At 42.5% G+C, this 26,805-nt stretch overlaps 1 protein-coding gene across 3 annotated transcripts in view; it reads right to left on the bottom strand.

Annotated features, from left to right (window-relative positions):
• Nucleotides 1-26,805, bottom strand: part of PRLR (prolactin receptor) — a 174,074-nt gene that overhangs the window by 20,814 nt on the left and 126,455 nt on the right. For all 3 annotated transcript variants that reach the window (XM_045079463.1, XM_004738036.3, XM_045079462.1), the window contains 2 exons: nt 21,358-21,419; nt 1,515-1,627 (listed from right to left, as the gene is read on the bottom strand). In XM_045079463.1, the coding sequence (XP_044935398.1) occupies nt 1,515-1,584 (70 nt within the window). In that variant the 5' untranslated portion in view covers nt 1,585-1,627; nt 21,358-21,419. The remainder of the gene's footprint in view (nt 1-1,514; nt 1,628-21,357; nt 21,420-26,805) is intronic.

The raw sequence follows: 26,805 nt of genomic DNA on the forward strand, positions 1-26,805 counted from the left end.
TTTGATCAGAAAGATCAAGTCCGGAGGAGAACATGCATGGGAAGAGGGGACCCCAGGCAAAACTGGCCAGAAAGAAGAAGTCCATGGAATGATACGACACTGCACAGGCAGGGGCTGAGGACAGCAGGCCGGTCTTGTCAGTGGGAGCTAAGCTACCCTCGAGCTCCCAGCTACCCTGAAAACCATCAAAGGATTATAGGAAATCTGAAAACTCCATGCCAGCCAGCCTGGGGTTAGGTTGGCCAAAATCTGTAACATTGTTTATGCTCCAGGGAAAATTTCTTTAGGATAATCTCATAGGTTGAAGTGATTCGTTTGTTGTGTGTGTGGGTTTTTGTTTGTTTGTTTGTTTATTTGTTTGTTTTGTGGCTGGGAATGGGCCTGTGGGGCAGAATTTTTTTTTTTCTTTTTTAAAAAACCCCAAACCCTATGGCTCAATAATGAGCATCCACAGAAGCCAATTAAGGCAACTGTTGATTGTTTGAATACTTCAAGTTTCCCTATGGATTATGCTGATCTCTGCTGTCCTTTTTCTCTCTCTGGAATCTTCTCTCTTTCACATTTCACTGGTTATTCAGGAGAGGAGAGTACAGTTGTGAAATTACAATTAGTCAAATGTTCCTTTCACTCACTTTAGCAGGGAGAGTGAAAATAAATGGACTGTCTCACTATTCTTAAAATGCACACAGACAGAAGGACAACCACGTAGATACCGTACCCACAGGTACATACGTATGTCCACATTAGAGCCCACCTCACAAACACACAGACAGCCCCCCGCCCCCACATATATGCAACTGCATACTAGGAAGCCCACTTGGAAAATACATGGAAATATACTGGTACACAGGGATACACTAACAGATGGAGACGCATACTGTTATAACAGAGAAGCATTTGCAATCAGGTACACATGGAAAAGTTAGTACACATAGAATTATATACAAAAGTATCCCCACCCAAAAATACACAGAGGTGGGCACACAGAAATGTACATATGCCAACATGCACGCTCTGGTTGTGAACTTCATCTCTCCCATGGGCACAGATAATAGAGTTAGTTTCCCATCATAAAACAGCGATCCCTTTTATCTTTTTACTGTTCTTCAAAGATTTTCCACATATATCACTTCATCGGAGGTGGAGGGTACATCTTTGTCCTCACTTTGAAAACGTGGAAACCCAGAGAGATTGGGTGATTGGCTCAAGGTCACATAGCCAGTAGTAGCTGACAGAAGCTGGCCCCAGAGTCTGGTCTAGTCATTCATCCAAGCTACTTCCCTGAACTCCCAGGGTAAGGGTAGAAGGCAGAGCACAGAGACATGCTTTTGTGTTCACTGCCTTCATTCTTTTGCATTAATTTCTGCATTGATTTTAATGCCAAAAATATTGCAAATGATTTAACAGCTGCAAGTGACATTTTCATCGCTTGTAACTGCAGGGCTAGCTGGACTCCCCATCCTCTCGAAAAACACCCCAGGGAATTAGAGAGAGCAGGACAGTTCCTTACTTACCATTCAGAAGACCGGTGTTGAGAAAAAGTAGCAAAATGAAAACAACGGTGGATGCCACACTTTCCTTCATTTTGGCTCCTTTCTCTTTCTAGAGGAAATGTATCAGACGTTCGCTGAAAGAGAAGGCACCGGGCAACTCTTGTAAAGCAACAGGCCGGCCAGGCACATGCACTACTTTACCCTGGGTGTTTGCAACTGATCCTGGCTCCTTGCTTAATGTGAATGACAAAACAGGAGGAAAGGAATGTAGGAAAATATAACATGGTTGAATGGCTTGGCTCAGACGCACCCGTGCACACATGCTAGGAAAAATTCTACCACCAGAGGTCATCAGATGACAATGTTCAAGGGCAGCCGCGGGACAGCGCTCCTGCACGCAGACCCCCAAGAAAAATTGTCCTCTTTCCACCTTTTGGTCACTTAACCAGGTATCACCCATTTTATGCGACACAGATTGCATGCCCTACAAGAGAACCATTCTGGGAGGGCTTTGATCCAACAGCCAAAAATAAGTCCGCACACTCAGTAAGTAGCCTCAGTATGAATTCAAACTGGTCTCATGTATGCCAAGTGTGGGGGGAAGGGCTGTGTGTGTCTCTGAAAACATAGGCTGAGCAAGAAATTTGCTGGGCTGTGGGCATAACTGTGAACCACACAGTGAACTCCAGTGAACCTCCATGTGCTTTCCTTCTCCTTTTTCAAACAACGACAAACCCCAGTAATAATTCAAGTCCCTGGTTTTGGAGCATTAAATAAAATTTCAACCTGCGGCGGTTGAGAGTTTTGAACAATTTATTACTAATATTATTATTTTTACCCTTGGAACCAATTTCAAAGCCTCTAAGTGTCCTTTTCAGAAGAAAACATTTTAAAAAGACATTTGAAAAAGGCTCATTAGTCTTGTTGGACTCCAAAAAACTCTCAGAAAACAACAGATTTGATGAACTAAGTGTAAATTCTTGGGAACACATGGCATATATTTTCTTTTACATCTTATGATTTTTATAACTCAAGGGAAGACCATCTAGAGGGCAAGGCTGCTCTTCTTGAGACATCTGAAACGGCTGGGTGTTGTTTGATGAGCCCTGAAGAGATCAGACTTCGCCCATCCCTCTTGGCCAGAGCTGGTTCCCCATGTCCCAGCTGGACACCACCTCATGGACAGCTTCGAGAAGGCCTTCTCTACCTGCTACCGCCCCCTCTGAGACCTACTTGGACATAGAAATCTTAGTGACAACAGAGATTTGGGGCAACTAGACACCATCAAGTCCTCTCTTCTATTGGGCTCCTGTGAGGAAGCCAGGATGTTGCTCTCTGGGAACCTTCTAGTTGCTCTTCCAGGAATCCTTCCAAATGCCTCTCCCTCCCCAGGTTGCACTCTCTGAACTACCTTAGCCATCTAATCCCTTGGGTCATTCAATTTAAATCAAGTTGCTAAAGGATCACCAGGGGTGTAATCATGCGTACGGTGTCTGGAGCACTTACTACGGGCCCGACTGTGCCAAGTGTCCTCATCGTTTGCTCCATCAGCCCTCACGAGAGCCCCATGAGTGGCACAGACTATTACCTCCCCTTTGAAGAGGTGAGGATCTTGAAGCACAGAGAGGATTAGTAAATTGTCAGTCCGATGCCAATAGGAGAGAGAAATGTAGTGAATCTGAGAGCATCTAAGAATAATCTTGATTTGCAGACTGCGATGGACAGTGCAATGATCCCTCCTTCTGCGAGGGGTCGGGGGTGGAGAATGGAGACAACAGCAATGGGCCCATACCTGAGGGAACAGCACGCCAGGCCGTGAGCAGGCATGGAGACAGGAGAGCCGGAGCTCAGAGAATTCACCTCAGCTGCCAGTCCTATATATGTCTGGGGCTTTCAGACACTTTGCTCCCACAAATATGACTTCATTAGGTCTATACAGCCCTGGAAGGCTTCTTTGTCTTGGAGATCTGATGACCTCATCCTGGCTTAGGGATGGGATTTGGCCCCATGGCTAAAGAAGTTCTAGAATATCCTTTTATTGAGACTTCTCTGCTCTTTTGGGCATTGCCTCAAAATGTTTGAGATCAACATGCTGTAAATCACAATTTTTAGGCAAGGTCTGGACAGCTCTACCAAATCAGGGCCGCATGTGTTTTGCAAAAGAAATGGCTAGATTGGGAGAGCAGGGTGGGGGCGAGAAAAGCAGGCATTACCATTGCTCATGCTTCCTGGTGTGCTGGCCCAGGCTCAAAGAAACTCTCTTAAATGGAGTTTTCCTATAAGAAAGCTTTAAGGAAGTATTTTATGGGCTAAAAAACAAAACAAAACAAAACAAAATCAAAACCCCATTTCCCCAGGGGATTTCCTGCACAGTCTTAGAATCTGGCTAATAACCACCATGCACTTTCTGGTGTTTTGAAATCCCCATTCCAGCGGATTAGATCTAGTGGTGTTGTTCCTGTGTTTCAGCAGTGGTTTCTCAACTCATGCTGTATCTTAGCCCCCGGCAGGTCAATGCAGTGGGCTAGGTAAACTTTCACGAAGAAAGGTGATCTTGACTGCTAACTCCAGAGGGAGATATGCTGGATGTTAACCTGGGTCACGTATAGTGCTTTCTTCCAGAAGCAAGCATACCACCTGCTTGTCCACTGACCAATGTTTAGGGCTGGTGGATACTAGGCTAGGGATAAATGTGTTTTTTGTTTCTTTAAGCCTCCCCCTGGCTACCCAGCTCCCACTGCAAGTGAGATCTTGATAAAGGCCTCCTTGCCCACAGCCTGCTTTCAGTGATGGTTATGGGGGCAAATTGCTCCAAATATTTGGACTTCAATTAGGAAAAAGTCAGCCCCATAGCTCAGTTCAAGACAATTATCTTGGCTTCAGTCCTCACTAGCTCCCTGGGTGTGATTGTGGTTTAAACATGCAAGACTCCGGACTGAAGAGCAGGTTTGTAGGAAGTCAGCACCTTACCCGTGATCAGCTGCCTTGCTTCTGAATCCTCAGAGACACCCCCCCCCCCAACTTTGTGGTCCTCCCATTATCTTATTCAAATATACCTTCCCACAGTGCTATGTCCCACTGTGGTATGATCTCCATAAAATCCTCCAACTTCCCCATTTCATTCTGCATCAATGCTGATCCTGCCCAGGCCCTCTTTTCCAGAAGCTTCCCTTCATCACCCTCTTCCATTAAGCCAAGTCTCTTCTACAGAGGCCAAGAGTTGAAAAAAGGAATTTTATGCCTCACAGCTTCTTTTCAAGGAAATAAGAGCTACTCTTCCTGGATGGAAAATCAGGGCCATAGTCCCACAGTGTGTGTTGATCCCACTACCCACAGTGAAAAGGGTCAACCATAGGAGGGGAGGCAGTGTGGCTCAGGAGAGTAAGAAGTAACAGATCTGAGCTCCCAACACACCACTCCCCACTGTCTATCCACTGGCAGAGCCACTGTGTGCCCACCATCTGCATACTCCGGCCCACTTAGGCCCAGATCAATTCTGAATGCCAGGGATCTCAGCTCTACCGTTTTGTGTGACTTGTTCCCCAAACCTGCTGATCCCCTAAGTGAGAGCAGTCCCCACCTTGTCCTGCCTCATCTGCCCCTATTGATCCAATGTTCTAATCAGATTTTTGACCCAGTTCCCTTGACTGTAGAAATGGACCTACTATGCTAGGCAGTGACTCTGAGGACCTACTTAGCTATGGCAAGCTCAATTTCTGATGGATAAGTAGGGCCCACGTCAAGATTTGGATTTCTTTTTTCCCTCCCTCCCTTCCTTTTAACGATTTACTTATTTATTTAAGAGAGAGAGATAAAGAGAGAGAAAAGAGGGAGAGCCAGAGAGAGAGAAACTTTAATCAGACTCCCTGCTGAGTGGGGAGCCTGATGAGGGGCTCAATCCCATAACCCACGAGATTGTGACTTGAGTCGAAACCAAGAGCTGACACTTAACTGACTGAGCCACCCAGACGCCCCAGGATTTGGATTTCTTTCAAGACCATCACACATAAGATATGCACACATTGTAAGTGTTATGTTTAATGAATTACTGCAAAGTGGATATGCCCATGTTATGACCAGGTCAACAAACAGAACACTAGCAGTGCCCCCAACATCCCCCTGGTGTCTCCCCCTGATCTCTACCCCACCCAATAGAAACCATTCTTCTGATTTCTAACATCACAGATTACTCTTGCCTACTTTTGTACTTTATAGAAATGTAATCATACAGCATGCCTTTGTGAGCGCGTGTGTCTGGCTTCCTTAATCCCACACTGCTCTATGACTCATCTTTCTGCATGCAGTTCTACGAAGTTCATTTTCACTTCATCTCATTTATCTTGTTTCATATTATGTTGAATGAAAGACCATTATCTATTCGTCCTACTCTGGATGGACATTTGAGTCATTTCCAGGTTTTGGCAAACCTGGATTTTGATAAGACTGATCAAGACTCAGATGGCAGGACAGATACCGTGTGACTTCTCTTATATGTGGAACCTAAAATAGAAATCTATCACCAATCTATATCTATAAAACTAAGCTCATAGATATGATGGTTGTCAGAGGCGGACGGGTGGGGGGGGTAGGGAAAAATGGGTAAACTGTTTTTTTCTTATTTGTTTGTTTAAATAAACTGAATAAAAGATATATGAAATTAAAAAAAAATTGATGAAGCTCCTAGTTTTAAGTGGATAAATTTACATTACTTACCAAAAAGGAAAGAAATTTATATGCTACGATTTTGCAGCATATACATTTGTTGAAACAATAAAAAGAGTAATAAATAAGAACAAATGACCTGATGAGTTTTGTTGTATAAAATGTGTTTCAAGGAAGTTATTCTGAACGGAGACAAAAATACAAGACCTATTACAATTAGTGACCTTAAATATTTACATTTTTCAATAAGAAAGAAATTGGAACAGAAAATATCACCCATTTGTTGTATTTTTCTGAGCTTACTTGATACGTCATAAAGAATATTTTCACAATTAAGAATGTTGCGTATTTTCACAATTAAAAATGTGGGTAAGAATCAACTGCAAATTTCAACACTTCCGAATGAAGAAACTTTGAATAAGAATATAGGACATTGGTGGTGCCTGGGTGGCTCATTGGGTTAAAGCCTCTGCCTTTGGCTCAGGTCATGATCCCAGGGTCCTGGGACCGAGCCCGCATCGGGGTCTCTGCTCAGCGGGGATCCTCCTTCCCCCCCTCTCTCTGCCTGCCTCTCTGCCTACTTGTGATCTCTGTCAAATAAATAAATAAAATCTTAAAAAAAAAAAAAGAATACAGGACATTATAAAACAACAAGAACAACAACAAAAACAACCAAGACTCAGATGGTGGGGAAGCCCCAAACTCCTCAAATCTTGCATTCCTCTGCAGCTTGAGTTTCCCAACATCAATGGTGAGGACACCACCTGCCACTTTTCCTGACTATGAACGCAAAACAAATTTCAAATGTCTCTCTTTTCCTAAAAATGTAAAAAAGTCTTATTTCTTATTAACAAATTTTACATGTATTCATCCCTGCTTTAAGAGTTAGGTGCTTCCTTTGGGGTCTGCCTGTTTGGGGTTCTCTGGCCACCGGGTCTCCTTACCTGCTGTTCCAATGTGGTTAGATGGCCTGAGGCTAAAATAACAGGGAGAGAACCCCATAGATATCCTTTGATTTCCAGGAGTCTAGCTGGTCGTTCCAATACTGAATGCCAGTGTTCAGTCTGGAAAACCGAAGCCGTAATCTGCTCAGAGTGCAGATAGCAGCAGAAGGCTGAGATTAAGGCTCAAGATTAAAAGCATTATATAAACTTTGCCCAAATGTTTATATATGCTCAGTGACTGCCTGTAGCATGAGTAAATGAATCCGTGAAGCCGTCAAGATGACAAAGCCCAACAAGAATCTAATAAGATATGGGAGGAAACTCTGCATGCGAGAGAAGAACTGGTCCTGTATTCGTCTTATCCAACACTAGATGTGGAGCCAGCTTAGTTTTCTGTCTTTAGGAGGCAAGGGAAGAGATTTTAAGGAGAAGGGGCAGCTGCTTTTTGACACAGACAGGGAAAGCTGGGGGTATGGTGCTCGGGGAGAGGAGACGGAGGGGAAGGGAGGCTCTAGCCCTCCCTGGGATCTTGGCAAACAGGCACCTTGCAACAACGACCTGTTTCTGTGTCCGGCCCGGACAGCATTTTTACCCATTTGTGAATCTTCATCGCAAGACCCTTGCACATGTGACCATCCGTTATTATGACTTTTTATCACTGCAGTGATCAAGGGTACATTTTATTGCTTCTCCAACAGTTGTCCATCTTATTCCCTATTGGGAGACATCCTTCGGTGGGAAACATCTGGCACTTTCCACAAGGGAACCACTTTTATATAAAATGACCACTTCATGAGAGCCCGAAAGTGTGGTCTGAACACCATGGCCGTGCGGAAATTACTAGAAACAATACAAAGGCTGATGTACACTGTTCACCTCTGATTCCAGACACCCTCTCTCCCTCCTCTCCCAGGACCCCCAGAGGGAGCTCTGAGGGGGCACTTGGTGGAGACGGTGCTGGGAGACCGCCAGGATTCACATTAGGACAACGTAGGCAACTTCTTAAAACTACCCATTCCTGTGACTTCTCCCTAGAGATTCTGCCTAATTGAGGGTTGGGGCCACCTCTACGCAGGCATTTTTAAGAGGCTTTCCAGAACATTCCAGTGTGAAGTGAAAGTGGGGAAGCACTAACTGCCAAGTGTCATCTGACACAGGTCACACCTCCGCTAAGAAGCTCCGTTTGACAGGAGAGGAAACTGGGGCTCAGAGAGGTAATGGGCTCTGTCTGCCATCCCTCCGGGTAGAAGACAGAGCAAAAATGGGAATCCAGTCTTTAGATTTTGAGCCCTGTCTCAAATTAATACCACCACCAAAGAGCACACGACAAACCTCTTGTCTACACGGTGAGTTACAGTTAGCAAAGCACTTTGCACTTTCTCACCACTATCACATTTTATTTTTACAATAATACCAGGCAGTGGGCAGGGAATTGTTACTCCTCGTACTCCTCCTACTGCTGTTACTACTGTGATATCATTGCTCCCATTTCCAAGATGAGAAAACTGAAGCTCAGAGGGGTCAGTGGTTTAAGCCAATAATGTTATCTTAAAAGCCTCCAGTGTGCTCAAAAATGTGTGGTGAGAAAACTGGCAAACCCTTACACAGGACATGCTATAGGCCTCCTCCTCACAACAAGCCTGAGATGCAAGCACTAGTAATAACATGCCCATTTTACAGATGAGGACACAGAAGGGCTCCATGAGTTGTCTAAGGTTATACAGCCAGTGAGCACTGTATGGAAGGGGATGAGCTCAGCCATTGGGCTCTGAGATCTGTATTGTGAACCACCGGGCCATGGCCCCCAGAGGCCCTTGGGGCTGTGGGTTCTGAGCTCCTTAAAGGGGCCCTCTACCTGATAAAGGGTTCCCTCAGCGCACTTCCCCTATGCAGAGGTGGCTCTGGGGCTCTGGTGTCATTTAAAATTTTTTTAAAGAGTTTTATTGAAATATCATTGGCATAAAACACTGTATAAGTTCAAGGTGAACATCATGTTGATTTGCTACATTTAAATATTGCAATAGCATTACCACCTTAGTGTTAACACCTCCATCACCTGCCGTTGATGGGAACACATAAGATCCTGTTTCTTAGCTGCTCTGAAGTTTATAACAGCATTGTCATCTATAGTCACGGTGCTCTGCATTAGCTCTCTAGGACTTAGTTTTTTATTGGCTGAGAGTTTGTAGTAGAAGAGGCATTTTTAAGAGTCTCATGCTCTTCTGACTGAGCTAGCCGGGCAACAGAAGAGGCATTTTTAAATGCTTTGTGCTTTCAAAAATATTTTTCAGTTGACTAGGGTTGCCACACAATTTTCCATTAGTTTCAGGTGGACACCATAGGGATTCAACCTCTCTCTGTCACCGATACTCAGCACGAGGGTAGCTACCATGTATCACCGTGGGCTGCTATGAGAATACCACTGACCGGCTGCCCTATGTCATGCCTTCTAAGGAAGGTGCATTTCCAGTGAACACTTAGGTGGTTCTTAGGCAAAGAGGTGGGGAAGGAAGATGTGAAGGTAGAATTGGCTGCTTCTCCACCCCCTATCCTGTGATAGAATGTTTTAGTTTAGCCTGAAGAGTGCCGTGATCTGGAAACCTCTACCCACAGGTTTCCATGGCTGGAGCCCTTGGAGACCTGTCTGTAGGCGCTGGGACAAATGTCCATCCAGTGAGAGAAGCCCAAAGGAAGTCTTGCATGGGTCCTGCCCAGGGCCCTGGTCCCGTAATTCTGCTGTCCGCTCTGAAGACCCTAGCTCTCCCATGAGTTGGCCCAGCAGGCCCTGGATCTCTGCCCGATGCCCAGGCATCACAGCTCATCTGGCTGCCTGCCTCCTTCCCTCTAGCGCAATCCCTCTCCTCCTCCTTCTTCACTCCCCTGCTCTTCTTGGGGGGGATGACTGGTTTGCAGGTCCTGGCTCCTCCTGATCTGACCCCTCTCATCCTAGAGAGTCAGAGAGCAGGAAAGCAAACATTCTCTTCTCCTCTTACATTCTTGTTATCAGCTGGGTTTAATCTCTGCACATCACCAAAGGCTTCACACCTTCTCATTTGCTCTTTGCTCTGTAATTCTATTAGCTCTACCTGTCATCTCTGGCTCACTTGTGTCTGTCACCCATCTATGGAGTGTAAGAAGATTGGATTATACTCCTCAAATATCTGTTCTCTCCCAGGCAAAGGACTGCATTATCGTCATCCATTGTCATTGAACAGAATCCTACACCCTGTGGTAGGAATACACACCCCGTTTCAATGACTTTGGACTTGGCCGTGTGAAAAGCTTTGGCTGATGGGATGTGAATGGTGGTGCTTGTTTTTGCTGTGTCCCAACAGAAGCCCTAAATACAATGGAACAGTTTGGCTTCAGGCTTCCTGTGATTGTTCTCCACTTGGTCTCCAGATGTCCCAGATAAGGGCTGCTCCCTTAGTCTGGGTTCTTGAACAAGAACACAGGTGCAACCTAGATGAGTCCAGCAGAGGCCAGTCAAGCCTAGCAAGCCACTATCAACCTGCAGCTGCTGGGCTGTCCTTTTGCAGAGTGAGCTGCCCTACGGCACTGAGATAGCACTGTTTGTTAGCTCCGTGAAACTAATACTGGACAGGAGATTAGGAGGAGTACATGTTTTGCAGGACTCTTCAAACAAGATTATTTTCTCACAGAGGGATCTTTGTGGACTTTGTGTGTGTGTGTGTGTGTGTGTGTGTGTGTTATTAACCCATTCACAAAACGACTTCACTTTGCCATAAAAAATAAATCAATATAATATTTAACAACCTTGTCTATTATGTATAGTTTCAATTTGTAGAAATCTGGCTTGTGGAAGTAAGACAGGAAGTTAAAATTAAAATGGAAAATTAATTATTGGCCCAGTGACATTGCTTCCTTGGTTCCCAGCTTACTTGTCTCAGGAGGAAATGCAGAGCAGGAGTTCTAGAATTTTGGATATGAAGAAACCAAAAGACTTGAAAGGTCTGTGATCCAATCTCACTTTTCTATATGGGGCAACTAAAGTCTGGAAAAATGAAGTGCACTGGCGAAGTGCCTGATGGGAGAATTTTTAAAACATTAAGAGTGGGCTTTGTGCACATCTGATAAAGTTAACATGTCTAAGAAGAACTTCTCAAGAATGTGTCAAAAGCATTTTTCCTCCTTATTTCCTGCTTTTTCCTGTCATCTTAGAATCCTGGGAGACCATTCACAGGAGTGGTAAAAACTTAGGTTGTCCATCAGAAATTTGGTTTTCCTTTTCTTTCTGGGCATAGATTTAAAGATCACGGGACTGACTCCCTTGTAATTAGATGGGATCAGGTGACAGGGTACTGGTGTCTGAAAGTGAGCAAAAATGATATACTTCTAATCTGGTCAGGGTGTTTGAAACTTTTCATACATTCTCTTATTCATTCATTCATTTTTTCTCTCTCTTTCATCTATTACTGGCCAGAGGAAGACGAACTTAAGGACTTACGGGTCTTAAGTGCCAGGCATAGCCAACAGATGGAAGGATCCTGCGTCCCCTGCTGATGCCTAATGAACTGTGACTTGGGTGACAAGTAAACCCTTGGTTATCAAGCTTCCAAGATATAGAGAAATTGGGTATTATAATAGCTAGTTTTACTTAGCTTGGCTAATCCGGGGAGAGTGGGTGCAGCTTAGTTTAGATGGTAACTACTATATTTAACCAAGCAAAAGACCTCTGACTAAGTGGGAAATCTCTGACATGTGGCCTACCGCCACTGTTCCATCTCGAATACCATCATCAAACTCTCAGAGTAACCTGTCTTGTTTCCTTCACATTTTCCACTCCCACATACTGTCACATTTATGCATGTTCATGGTGTTCAACAGCACCTGTTGGATGACTGGTTGACTGAATAGTTTATAAGGCCATAGGTAATATATTATTCTAATTCACGGACCCACTGAAAGAAAACTTGACCCTGAGCTCTGAAAACCATTCTTCCATTAATCAAATAGGCCCTTCCTATTACTGAGGAACAAGAGACCTTACCGATTCTTCCAATAAAGCTGTTCATGTATATTAATTTGAACTCAAGGACAGATGGGTAACAAAGCTAGCTAAGATGTGGTTGCCTAATAAGTGTGCTTTGAATATTGATGCATTTCTGTATTCCAAAGTAAGACAATGTACTTAGAAAAATATGCTAAAATATGCTTAATAGCTTAAAAAGCAAATGCTATTGTCAATTATAAAAGGATATCTCCCTGTATTTCTTAGTCTACCAGACTCTTAGCACAACAACAAACAGTAGGTTCAACTCCCAACTGGTTGCTAGGCTTCCTGTACCAATGCACTTGCTCATAGAAGTGGAGTGGGCCTATGCAAATGTCTGCATACTTGGCCATCATGACCTTGGCTTGGTAGAATCCAGTAAATCACTGCTGAGTCATTACTTTACAATAACAACATCACCTCTTTGCACAATATGTAATTGATGCTGTGTTTTCCAGACAATCCTGAGACCACCGAAGGGGGGAAATAAAAGATGAAGAAGTCAATATTCAAAAGGGTAGTCAATTTCTCCCTATCTTTGTAAACACTCTTCTTGGGAGATTATCCATAATGATTTTCATCCTTGACCTAGCAGACATCCTATTGTTACATTCCCATGCTTCTCAACTCAGTTTTAGGACAGAAATTAATTTTAATATGACCACAAGGGCAATATGATTTGAAAAGGAAATTTGCTGCTTTGCTGATACTCAAAGTTCTGTTAATTGCCAATTTATTCACAAGTCAAAATATAAATGACTTGGGATGCATTTCATGGGTTTGCTTAAGGAGAGGGGTTGATACACACCTGGATTTCTGGTTTGTATTTCTAAATGTCCTCGATTGCCTAAAAGGCCCCACTGCAATCCCTGCCTCTTTTTTAAAGTTCCGTACATGTGCCAGGCACATGGAACCCAACTGAGCCCGCTGAGCCAGGATGAGAGGAACAGCACATAACATTCACTTTAATATTCTGTGCAGTTCAGAAGAGGGCTTTCCTGCTTCACAGAAATCTTCTGAGCACACAGGAATGCTCAGATGCCTACAGAATGAAAGATGAATAAACCAGGTGTGGCAGCCTCCAACAGGCAGCCTTCATTCTCACTCTCCACCCATCTGCAGCCCTACATCCTTTTATGTATTCACAAGAGCAAGTATTTGGGGGGTAGACAGATAGCACACTTCACAACCTTCACTTGGCAAAAGTCCTTATAAGGCATCTCTGTCTTCCCCTCCAAAGTTCCTTTCCCCCGATGCTGTATCTCACCCATTTTATCTTCCTTCTAAACCTCTCTAAAATCCCCTCTATGGTCCCAAGCAATTCTATTCTCAGTTTCTGCTCTCCTGCCTCACTGACTAAAAATTCCAGGCTGAGTTCTAGAGAAACTCTACCTATCTAGTGTTCCTCAAAGTATACCCACATGGGGGTCATAGACTTTCCAGCATGTGGCTTACTAAAGTCTTCACCCCCAGAAAGAACTCCCTTTCTATGTAGGAATATAGCTGCTAGTTCAATGTGGTTTCTCCATATTGTTTCATAAACAGTGAGGATTGGCACAGGGCCACCCAACCAAAACTCACTTGCCTCCTTACCACCAGTTTCATCTTTCCTTCCTCCAGACAGGGAATTCCTTGGATAGTCCCCAAATGGGGAAAGCCCAACCTAGAACTCCTAGGACCTGATGATGACTCCCGATTTACCCTTCTTTCTCCCTCTATCTACCCAAGTTAGAAGCTCACTGATGTCAAGATCTGTGTTTATTTTTCTTCTTCTATATTCCTCAAACATAATCAAAGCTCGATGCATAAAAGGGCTCAATAAATGGAATTTATTGGGTATTAGTTGCATGTAGAGGGAAGTGGAGAAGGATTTTCTCTTTTAAAGTGCTGTTAAGACAGTAAATAATGTGTGTTGGAGAGGATGTGGAGAAAGGGGAACCCTCTTACACTACTGGTGGGAATGCAAGTTGGTACAGCCACTTTGGAAAACAGTGTGGAGATTCCTTAAGGAATTAAAAATAGAGCTTCCCTATGACCCTTCAATTGTATTACTGGATATTTACCCCAGTAAAATGTAGTGAAAAGATGGGCCATCTGTACCCAATGTTCATAGCAGCAATGGCCACAGTTGCCAAACTGTGGAAAGAACCAAGATGCCCTTCAACAGATGAATGGATAAGGAAGATGTTGTCCATATACACTATGGAGTATTATGCCTCCATTAGAAAGGATGAATATCCAACTTTTGTATCAACATGGACGGGACTGGAAGAGATTATGCTGAGTGAAATAAGTCAAGAAGAGAGTCAATTATCACATGGTTTCACTTATTTGTGGAGCATAAGAAATAACACAGAGGACATGGGGAGATGGAGAGGAGAAGCATGTTGGGGGAAATTGGAGGGGGAGACGAATCATGAGAAACTGTAGACTCCGAAAAGCAATTTGAGGGTTTTGAAGGGGCAGGGAGTGGGATGTTGGGTGAGCCTGGTGGTGGGTATTATGGAAGGCATGTATTGCATGGAACATTGGGTGTGGTACATAAACAATGAATTCTGATACACTGAAAAGAAATAAAAAAAAAGTGCTGTTAATAATTGGAATATGTGGTTGAGAGAGGTAATGGCTTTTCCACCTTGGGTGGTTTAAAAATAGATAATAGTGGCAACATGTGATTTCATGGAAGTTTCAATTTTCAAAGTATCTTCATGTAAAATATTTTATTTTATTCTTCTTCCACCCCTGTAATATTTCAGGATGGTATCAGCTGAGTTTGGAAACACTTCTGGCTGCTCAATAATAGCAGTTGGACTGACACTTTGTCTTCTGAGTATAAATTGGTATAATCCTTTTGGTAATATATATTAAAAGTCTTGTGAATGTAGATACACTTTGAATTGAAAAATACAATTCCAGAAATTTGTTCCAAATGAACAGATATGTGCAAGAACAATTCCATACCAAAAAAAGTCCCCCCAACATTATTTGTAAAAAGAGAACACTGAAAGAAATCAAAATATCAAATGATAAGGGATTATTTAACTAGATCATGGTATATTCCTACAATAAAGTATTAGTTTATCTTTAAAAAATGTAATAAAAAATTTAATGATATAGAAACCTGCAGAAAACAAAAACAAAAACAAACAAACAAACAAACAAACAACAACAACAAAAAGAAACCTGTGCAAAGGAAAAAGAAGACTGGGTATGAAAAGTCAATGTCTTTGACCTCAATCCTAAGATCTGTATCTCTCTATATTTTATGTGCACAGAAGAAAGACTAGCAAATATATATACCAATATATTTGCAGTAGTTATCTCTAGGAGGATGATTTTAAAATAAAAAAAGAGGGGTGCCTGGGTGGCTCAGTGGGTTAAAGCCTTTGCCTTTGGATCAGGTCATGATCCCAGAGTCCTGGGATCTGGATCGAATCCCACATCGGGCTCTCTGCTCAACAGGGAGACTGTTTCCCTTTGTCTCTCTCTGCCTGCCTCTCTGCCTACTTGTGATCTCTGTCAAATAAATAAGTAAAAATCCTAAAAAAAAAAAAAATAAAATAATGATTAATTTTCAAATAAAATAAAATATTCCTAAAATACTTAAAAAGTTATCATGTTTGTCATTGAGGAGGAAAAAATCATAATAAAATTTTTAACACCGCAAAAGAGTCTCCTAATAAAAAGCTGTCCCTTCATGGTGTAAATACATGGAAAAGGGCCCCATCTGGGGACTAGAGAAACTGCTTATTTGGGTTGTGACAAAATTTTAAGCAGTGGGTGATAGCCAACTTCCCTGTGTTAATCAGTGTGTGGCAAATCTGGCGCCCCATCCCCCCACCCCTCACCCCATGCAGTGTCTGCAATAGTTCTTGATGTCCCCTTGCCTGCTCCCTTGTTTTTAAGAATTCCCTCTACTTGTCTGAATTCCATTACCGTGTCCACCTAAGAGTTCTTTAAAATACCCAGGGGTAGCTAGCCATTATTTGCCATTAAGCTTCTGACAAGTGGGTGAAAGGCAATTTCATGGAAAATCTGTTTTTTCAGAGCCTCAGAGAAGGGTGGGGTCACCTTATTTGAGAGGAGTTTAAGAAGTTCGGTAGGGTTCTCTCTCAAAAGCTGGCCACTGGCTTTATCCTGGCCCCTCAGCCTCTGTTCATCTGTGATACGCAGAGCTGGAGGATCTGGAAGTTCAAAGCTTGATGAGGAGGTGGGACAGCCCATGGGCTCCAGGGTTCAAGCCCCACCTCCTTGCTTGTTGCTCAAACTTGAAACCGCTATCAGTCCCCAAATCTCCCTCTCTTCCCTCACTTTGCTCCACATCTTGTATAAGCACATCCTGTCTCTACTGGATTTAATCACCCTTTCTCAGTCATGTACAATATGTTCTTCAAACTTGCTTCTTCCTTCAAAACATGTGAACTACTTATGCAGCAAGATGATTACTTGTCTCTCTTACGGGCTTATATTCCCTCTTTTCTCTTTTCCTTTTACTCCTCAGACTCCCTGGGAAAGAGCTCTTTCTTAACAAGAAGCCACTTGTCCAATCAAAGATGTTATGGTCAAGGTCCTTGAGTTTGGCTGAGCCTGGGGGTGGACTGGTAAATACTCCCAGGGCGGTTGCAGTAAGTGAGAATGGGGAGGAGGAAGGAAAATCATGATTCAGCCCTTTGTAATGCATTTTCAGAAAAAGACAAGGCCCACCTAGTTTAGTGGCTGGAACATCTATCCACCCAACCATCTGTCCGTCTATCCATCCACTCATCAATCCATCTTTCAACAAATACCCACCGAGCCCATGAATATGTATTAACTGGGTGGCTTAGAGGTAGAGCTAGGCAGACCTTGAGAAGTATCTGTATGTTGCTGTAAAAGTGAAGCAATAAAACAGTATGTTGTCACTAGGACTATTGCTTTATTGGACAGATTTAAAGTAATTGTTTATTTTGTCACTATCCTTACTGTTGTATCTATTTAATTATTCTTATCTTTTTGATTTTTGCTTTCTGGTTCTCTGGACAATGGCTAATTTAGTACTAGAGCTCACCAGAAACAAAAGTCTAATAATTACCCTGCATTCTTGTTTATTTCTGTACATGCTACTGTCAAAGGAAAATCCAGAATCTCATCTGCCATTTAGACATGTATGTAAATGGCTCCCCATACAGTGAGAAATTCTTTCAAATCTGAAAATAAGTCATAAATATTTGGCACAAACTATTGAAAGTCCAATACATGGACTAATCTGATCCAGGTTATTGGATCTTTTTCTAGCAAGCAAAAGCCACAGGCATGTTTACCACAGCAGACTTGGACTTTTGGGACTCAAGAAAACAGTACTTGCCTGCGTCTCGTGCACAGGAAAGTGGACCCGAGAAGAACGGTGCAGAGGCTGCCGTGAACACAATTCCCATTCTGCCATTTTCTGGATATTGTCTCTTGTCTAGAAGGGGTCTCCTAAGAAAAGTTCTATCGGTGTGCTCATTCTAGACATGAGTTCACTTTGCCCTCTTGCTTGGCAGCTTGCGTGGGTCATTGGGAATGAAGGGTCTGCGGGGCTACTAGGGCTCTGTTGTTGGCTTGATGTTGGACACAAACCAGAGTCATGATCTGAGGCAAGGTCACACCCTTTGGGGCTGACACATGTAAGGATTTGGACAGATACAAAATAACCATCACCTGGGGGAGGTGACAGGAACCACAGAGTAGGGGAGGATAGTTTCCAAAGTTGTTTCTGCAGTGAGCAATTGGTCAACTGTGGCACATGGCTTTCTCTTGAGTGTGAATTTCTTCTAATAGAAAGTGATGAGACAGTACATTTGCCTTGCTTTCCTTAGCCTGTTATTGTGAAGATGAGCTGGATTAATATGTGAAATGCTCCACACAATGGCACGCGTCATGCAGGAGTGATCTGCCATTATAAATAAAGGATGATAATTGCTCTTTGATCCACCATGTCCCCCAGACTCTCTGGAGGTCTAATTCCAGATGGAGAAGTTATTCATTTTCCCCTGGATGTCTTTGGATTTGGACTCTTGGATACTGAATGTATGCCTTATGCTAACTGGAGTGGTGATTTCCCTCTGGCTAGAAGCCCAGTGACTTCGTGTGTGAGTGGTATGCTTAAGCCCTCTCAGTTTAGGATTTGGGATAGGGTCTCTTGCTTCAAAAGGAGCACACAGAATCGAGGGGCCATACAATGGAGGAAATGGGGCCCAAAGCTGACCCCAGTCACTCCTTTATTTGCAGGTGTCAACAAAGAGAGCTTTTGACAGAGTGGAGGCATCTTTGGTTAGGGTTGGGCCCTTGGTAAAGCATCCAAAGTTTGCCTTTCATCCCCTTTCACTTTCTGTTTGGAATTTTGTTCCTTCTACTCTTCTTTATTCCTCCCTACCTAACTGGTGATTTTAGGGTTCCTCTCCAGAACTCCCCATTGCCAATAACAGCCTCAGACTAGAGGAGTGCTGCCTAATGAAACTTTCTATGATGATAAAATTGTTCTCAAACTGCTCTGTCCAATATGGTAGCCAGTAGGCACATATGAACATTTGAAATGTAGCCAGTGTGACTGAGGAAATGAATTTTAAAAGTTACTTATTTTCAGTGAACTTACATGTAAATTGCCATATGGGGCTAATAGTCAGTGTATTGGACAGTGTGGGTCTGGAGTTCAAGACCTCTATCATTTCAATCTCTCTGCAGCAATCCAATGACCTTGTCCTGTGTCTGAATTCCAAGGCCCTTGTCTTAAAGAAGTACCAATAAGCTACTCTGGTAAATTATTTATAAATTAAGGTCTTACCCTTCTAGGTCAGTGCATAGCTTTTGAGCAATGCCATACATTAGTGAAAGCAGAGGCTCAAATGATAGGACTGAAGGACTTCGGCAGGCAAACATGGTGGGTGAAAAGATTATAGGCATAGAGTTTTAGACACGCTTCAAAGCATACTCTGTGGGGGGCATATACCACCTCCACACCCCACCCCTAGTTCTCTGGGCTGTTTCTAAACTCCCTTGCAGTCTGGAAAATTTAAGGTCAGAGTCATGCAGATGGGAGCTTGGGAAAAGGCTGGAGGTGGAGAGATGAAATAGGTAGAGTCGAGAGGATGCCAAGCTTTTGTTAAAAAACCTGGTGTGCCAGTCTGAGTGGTGTTCTGTTCCACCCTCAGGAGGAGATGCCAGGGAGGGATTGTTAGGCAGATCACTGGGGCAAGACTGAACGGCTGAAAGTTAAGTCAAAGAGAACAGACACCAGATTCAAGGCCACAAAATGGACTGTGGCATTTTTGTGGAGTCTTGGCAAGGAACTGCGAATCCAGGCTTAATTTTAATCCTCTCTTCTAGGGAGATTTTCCCCTCTGAACTTCTTTATGAGCATTGCTTTTTGGTTGTTCTTTTCACCCTGAAACTGAGCTGCCTTTCTGTTTCTCTTGGATGACCATGGAAATGTTCTCAAATTCTTGCCTGTGTTTTCACAGATACTCATGGGCATCAGAGGCAGCATTTCAAACCAAACACTAGGTTGAGTAAAGGGTGGAGGAAAATGGGAGGTGGGTGCAGGGAAGGGAGATCGACCAGGGACAAAAGAGGCATGCGTGAAGATGAGCAGGAAGAGCGTGTACCAATCCAAGCACCTTGGGATTTACTCTTGGGCCTTGACTCACAAGTTGGTACCACAAGTACCACAGCCTCACCTGCTCTACACTCTCTGAGCCATGGAAAAAGGTATTTGCAGCTAAATCACTGCCAAGAATGGGTGTCTAATTGTTTAAAAATACCAAATTTTATGAAGCAATTAGAGACTGAATCACAAATCTTTAGTGCAATAGTGTGGTGTATAAAATAAAAATAGCAGCCAAATCCCCCTGGTGCTTTGCAACACAGTTCAGACTACACAAAGCTTTTCTGGAACTCTCTGTCCTCGTGAATGGAAGGACTACTCACAGTATCCAGTGCTATCCTGTTTTTCTTTGTTTTCCATTCCATTCAAACAAAATCTCAGAGGCATTTGGCATCAAGAGGCACAAAACCAAATTGGCTGCTAGTTATCTGGCTAGGTTGGCTCACCAGTTGCAATGTTACCTAATACTCTTGGGAAGGCTATATTATGCCCCCAGGGCCCTGCTGTGCCAGAGGATTTTGGCAACTTCTGTCTGAATACTATACATTTAGCCCATTTGCATGAAAAACAGGAGTTCTTGTTGGGCTAAGCCTCAATTTTGGAAGACTAGTAAATATCCTGTGGGGACCTCAGGAAATCCTAGGACAATTTTGGCCCACAACTTTTTTCTACCAATGACCCAGTCAGTTTCATATCTTCAAGAGCCCATAACTTCTTCTGGAAGGCAGAGTGCGTTCTCAGGTTTACATGGTTACATTGGTCTCAGTGGGTCTAGAGCCCATTTTACTGTAGTATATACTGAGGAAAGCCATATGGCTTGGTTTCTCCATTGGGCAATGGAGTCTTGATACTCCACATGACTGATTTGTCAGCTGGGGCTGGCATCCTAGGGAGGTGGAATAGGGCCATGGTATTTGAGTTGGGATGAAGGGGGAAAATGTGAGTTAAGTACTCCTACCCAATTCCAATACCAAAATGGCAACAGGATACTATAAGTGAGGAGAGGCAACTTCTCACAAGCTATCTCACAATAGATTGTGAGATCCCAGCCAGAAGATTGTACCTGGGACTCAGTGGGCCATAAAATGATTTTGCTTTCCTATGGTAGAAAGATAAAATCTAGGGCCTTTCACCTCTGAGTCTTTCCAGAAGGTCTGTCATTGGGCTGGGAAAATGAAGACACAAGGCAGTGATGACATTAGGGGGCTGAAGAGGGCACAGAAAGCTATGGCACAAATTTACATAGAGCTGCTTGGGAAAATAAGAGCAAACAGTATTTCTTTTCCTGATTTGAAAGTAACACAGTCATTGTTGACAATCTCTCAAGGACAGAAAAAAACATAAGAAAAAAATAAAAATCTCTCATAATTGCACCACAAAGAGATATCAGCTATTAATAGTTTTGGTATTTCCTTTTAGAGAAATGGAAGGTTTTGAGCAAGACGAGTTGGAAGATTGAAAAGGTCTTTGAGAACAGCAGAATGAGACAATGTGGACATCGACCAGTTTGGAATTATCTTCTCTGTGAGCCAAGTTAGGCAAGTCCCCACCCTTGCCTGGTTGAAATGGACAGCAGGACAGATGGAAGTATGACAGAGGGACATGTGATCAGGTTGCCCTTACCTTCAGGATTCATGTGGAAAGCTTCTGTAGTGCTCACCTCCATGAATAGAAAGGTTCTTTAGCTGAAAGACAAAATGACTCATTTTAGCTGAAGGATGACAAAGAGGGGAGATCATTTCTGAATCACTTCTCAGCACCAGTGTGACCGCAATCACTGCCCTTCAGTGATAGGCATTCGATGGCCCTCGTTTTTTGAAATTAGTTTCTTGGCAACTTAATTATGTAGTAATTTCAAACTTAGAGAAAAGTTGCAAAAAATCTTAAAAAAAGAAAATCCCATAAATCCTACACTCAGATACCCTAACAGTTAATAATTTACTATATTTAATTTATCACTTTCTTCCCCGTATATGAAAATCATTATTTTTCTGAATCACTTGAGAATAAGTTGCAGTCATGATGCCTCTTAACCCCTAAATTTTTCAGTATATTTTCCTAAGACTAAGGGCATTCTCCTACCTTAACACTTAACTTACACTTAACAGTGCAATGATTAAGATCATTAAGAAATTAACAGTGACATAGTACTACTATATATCAGTAGATCTTACTCAAATTTTGCCAGTCATCCTAATTGGGACTAGATTGAAATTTGATGAAATTTAGATGAAATTTGTTCCTTGAGACCTTGAGTGAGGTTTATTGACAAATCCCATCATGGCCGGGGCTGAATTTCTGGTGTTTGGTGGCGCTCACCTGAAGCTCAGATTTGACACTGTCTCATGGGTTCATGTGAGCCTAAGCGGAAGAATGCTTTTCCAAGAGGGACTAACTTTTGGTGAAGATAAGGTTGTTCACTGAGCTGTTGGGTGTGGGCTTCTATCACTTGGGCCGTGCCCATCAGAAATCATGGTTCCCACTTTGCTCCTTCCAGTGTATCTGGCCCTGGGTTTTGTATAGGACATTCTAAACCCTGGGAATTGACTGGCCTCAGTCTGGGAGGCACAAGGTGACAACTGCCAGTACTACGGCTCTGAGGCTCTGAGTTAGAACAAAAATGATTCCAGGACTCGAATCAAAATTGGGCCACCGATGTCTGCAGTTACTTTTTAAACTTTGCTTTTTAAAAAAGTTTTATTTTATTTTTTCAGTGTTCCAAGATTCATTTTTTATGCACCACACAATTCCTAATTCAGTGCCCAATTTTGTCTTGTGCGTTCCATGCTAAAAAATCTAGTTAGAGTAGCTAGCCTTCAAATTGGTTCTATGTCTTCAAAATTCAGAATCCTTAGGACTGTCCCCTGGGGAACCAAGTGTTGAATACTTTCTGGGCTGACACAACTGATGGAGGAGTGAGTGACAAGTGGGCCACTGAGGATCTCTCTCACACACACCCCTATTTCAGCATTACTACAACTGTCCAAAGGAATGTAGAGCCCAGACATCTTTGCGATAAAAGCCTATGATGTGTTGAGAGCCATTTGGACATGAGACAGCCAGCCCCAAGGCACCTGATAATGAGGTGTCTGACAAATCCAGAACCTGTAAGACAAATGTCTGGGGCAGCTGTCTTAAAAGCCACCAATTGCTCTTCATACGGTACAGCGATATTGAATTTTTTTGTTTCTTTTTTAAGACTCCAAACATTCTAGAATGCATTTTAGATTCTGAGAATAACTTCAGGACTTAAAGCCCTCTCTTTTATAAGGTCCTGGCTCTGTTCAGAAGAATCCAGACTTCTTTTACCCTCTTGCAGGAAACACCGTGGGGTCCGCCGAGGCTAGGGAAGGGTGCAGAGGGTGTAGAGTACAGGACAAGGCCTCCACTAAGGGGAGAAAGTCTGGAATGCCAAGCCATAGCAGTGATGACTCTGGGGCAAGATCATAAAGGAGATCACGGCCCCAACACTCATTTCTGCAGTTCGACAAACGTTAACTGAACAACGGGCCTTGAGCTCACTTCATTCATCCATCTGTTTATTCACTCAGTATTTATTAAGTGCCTGGCGCATCATTTAGCCCTGCCATTCTCTCCCCCCAACTTCTGCACCTCCTCTCAGGCCTGCCCTGTGCCTTGTGGAGGTGACTTCTGATCCCGCACTTAAGCTTCAGCTTGGGCTCCACTCACAAGAGGCAGAGGGTGGGAGCAGAGCACATCAGGGTAATATTTTCCTTCCTCCCTGCCTTCCTCGTGGCTTGGTGCTGGCAGTGGTCGTGTCTCTACTACCACAGTTCCAGCTGGGCAGGCCTTCTTCCATGGCTCCAGCTCTCACTGGGTCTCAGCAAAATCCCTCCCTGCCATTCCCCCTCTATGGGGAAGCAGTGGTCACAAATTCCCTTGTTAGTTCCTTCAACCTTGCCCACAGGTATATCAATGGGTTCTTGATTGTATTCTCTTAAAAAAATCCTAGCTTGGGCATATCATCATCTGATCCGACCCTTACCAATGCAGTCCTTGAATATATGCTCAGTTGTTTTCAGATTGCTTTGGACAGGCTGGAAGGATGTAAAGTTTTGGACATAGTTTCTAACACTAAGCTACAGCAGTGCAGGGTGGGGAGGAAGAATTTAACAGAAGTTCCTGGGGAAAATAATCTCCTTTATACATGCTAGGATTACATGTCAGTCAAAGATCAAGCTAATCTTAGAAGTGTGGTGTCCAGGACAAAGGAGGTGATATTGTGCTTTTATTCTGCTTCCACTAGATTCCACCTACAGTTTTAGGCACAGTTCTGGGCTTCCCACATATTAATTGTAAGTGTTTCAAAGCCTTCCATATACAGCAAAGGTCGAAACTTTCTTACAAGGGACAAATAATAAATATCTTTGACTTTGTAGGCCATAAGTCCTTTGTTGCAACTAGTCTGCTGTTGTGCAAAAGCAGCCACAGACAATAGATAAATAAGTAAGCTTGGCTGTGTTCTAATAAACTTTATTTACAAAAATAAACGGGTAGTTGCATTGGGCTTGCAAGTCTTACTTAGCTAACTTTTGATATTTAGGGAAAAAATCATCCCCTTCAGAAGGCAGAAGATAGTTCAATGTATAGAAATCACAGAAAAATAGATCTATGCTAATTTTAAGGAAAACCTTTCTAATTGTGACTACCATTCCCAAGTAGAATGAGATGTTTCATGAGAGAGTGAGTGGGTTGCTCACTGTAAGGGTTTAAAAAAAAAGGTTATGTGTTGGAGAATAATTTTCTGCAAAACACAAGAAGTCAGATGATGTGGGAGGAAATAGCTCCTAGTATTCATATATACTCAGCATAGTACTGCCTACATAGAAGCTCCTATAGATTTTCTGTCCCTGGAGGAGAGACTCTGTCATTCCTGTCCTTGCATCTTGCCCACTCCTGAAATCCTAGTATAGTATTTCAAACATGGCAGGTGTGACTGATACATGTTTTGTCAACGTGGCTCTCTAAGTAACATCTTGCTGACAATTGAATGAAACTAATCTGTCTTTAGTACAGTCATCACTACGAGTCATACTAAATTAGTTCAGTTATCGTTAATAAGCTTCAATAGTTGAGGATTTTCACTGAAAAGAATGGCTGTAACAGTTAACATTTATCTGGTTTTGAAAATATGCCAGCTACTGTTCTAAGAACTTTAATAGGCATTCTCTTATTTAACTATCTCCCAAACCTATGAGGGATGTACCATTACCATCTTATTTTACAGACGAAGAAATTGAAATTCAGAGATGTCTCATAGCTGGGAAGTAGCTTTGCCAGAATAGGGATCTCTCTGATGCCTAATGCTATGGTCCAACCACAATTCCATCCTGCTTCTCATTCATTCATTCATTCATTCATTCTTTAACAAACATTGATTGGTTGTCTGCTATTTGCCAAGTACTGTTTCTTCGGTTCTAAAGACAGAGTTATGAATATAAAAAGTTCAAGTCCATGCTCTGTAGGAACTTATATTCAGGCTGGGATTATAGCAAGGGTAGATGCACCATTAAATGAGAAGATATTAAGTGGTAATTCATGAGGAGACACAGAGATTAGAAAGACAATGAATAAGTCTTGTCCATACCAGAACTTCAGGGATAATCCCCTATTTCTGAATTTACCAAAGTTCTTTCTTGTCTACTGACATTACCCCAAGTTCAGTCTTTTGTCTTGATAAAGTTCAGATACACACAGATATTAAGAAGGAAGCTTCAAGCATCCTGGAAAATGATGCGGATCATATATGGCATGTTATATATATATGTGTGTGTGATATATATATGAAGTCCACAAAAGGAAAATAACCCAATAAAGCACTCAAGAATCATACTTCATGGGCATGTCGAATAAAATGGGAGACAGAGGCAACAGATGGAAAGGGGTGGAAAGAGCTAGTTTGGTTAAACTAGCTTCTTTACAAAAGTAAAGAAGAAAAATAAACCAGTTAAAAAATGGATAGAATTTAAAGTGAGGGGGTGGAAAACAATTTATCATGCTAACGGACATCAAAAGAAAGTTGGGGTGGCAATCCTTATATCAGATAAATTAGATTTTAAGCCAAAGACTATAATAAGAGATGAGGAAGGACACTATATCATACTCAAAGGGTCTGTCCCATAAGAAGATCTAACAATTTTAAATATCTATGCCTCTAACATGGGATCAGCCAACTACATAAACCCATTAATAACAAAATCAAAGAAATGCATCAATAATCATACAATAATAGTAGGGGACTTTAACACCCCCGTCACTGAAATGGACAGGTCATCCAAGCAAAAGATCAACAAGGAAATAAAGGCCTTAAATGACACACTGGACCAGATGGACATCACAGATATATTCAGAACATTCCATCTCAAAATAACAGAATACACATTGTTCTCTAGTGGACATGGAACATTCTCTAGAATAGATCATATCCTGGGTCACAAATCAGGTCTCAAACAGTACCAAAAGATAGGGATCATTCCCTGCATATTTTCAGACCACGATGTTCTGAAACTAGAACTCAATCACAAGAGGAAAGTTGGAAAGAACTCAAACACATGGAGAAGTGTCTGTCCATATCTTCTGCCCATTTTTTGATATGTTTGTCTGTTTTGTGTGTGTTGAGTTTGAGGAGTTCATTATAGATCCTGGATATCAACCTTTTGTCTGTACTGTCATTTGCAAATATCTTCTCCCATTCCGTAGGTTGCCTCTTTGTTTTCTTGACTGTTTCCTTTGCTGTGCAGAAGCTTTTGATTTTGATGAAGTCCCAAAAGTTCATCTTCGCTTTTGTTTCCTTTGCCTCTGGAGACATATCTTGAAAGAAGTTTCTGTGGCTGATATCAAAGAGATTACTCCCTATGTTCTCCTCTAGGATTCTGATGGATTCCTGTCTCACGTTGAGGTCTTTTATCCATTTTGAGTTTATCTTTGTGTATGGTGTAAGAGAATGGTCGAGTTTCATTCTTCTATATATAGCTGCCCAGTTTTCCCAGCTCCATTTATTGAAGAGACTGTCTTTTTTCCACTGTATATTTTTTCCTGTTTTGTCGAAGA

The sequence above is a fragment of the Mustela putorius genome, unplaced genomic scaffold (genome assembly GCF_011764305.1).
Source record: "Mustela putorius furo isolate JIRA1106 unplaced genomic scaffold, ASM1176430v1.1 tig00000407_pilon_pilon_pilon, whole genome shotgun sequence".
NCBI classification, from domain to species: Eukaryota; Metazoa; Chordata; class Mammalia; order Carnivora; family Mustelidae; genus Mustela; species Mustela putorius.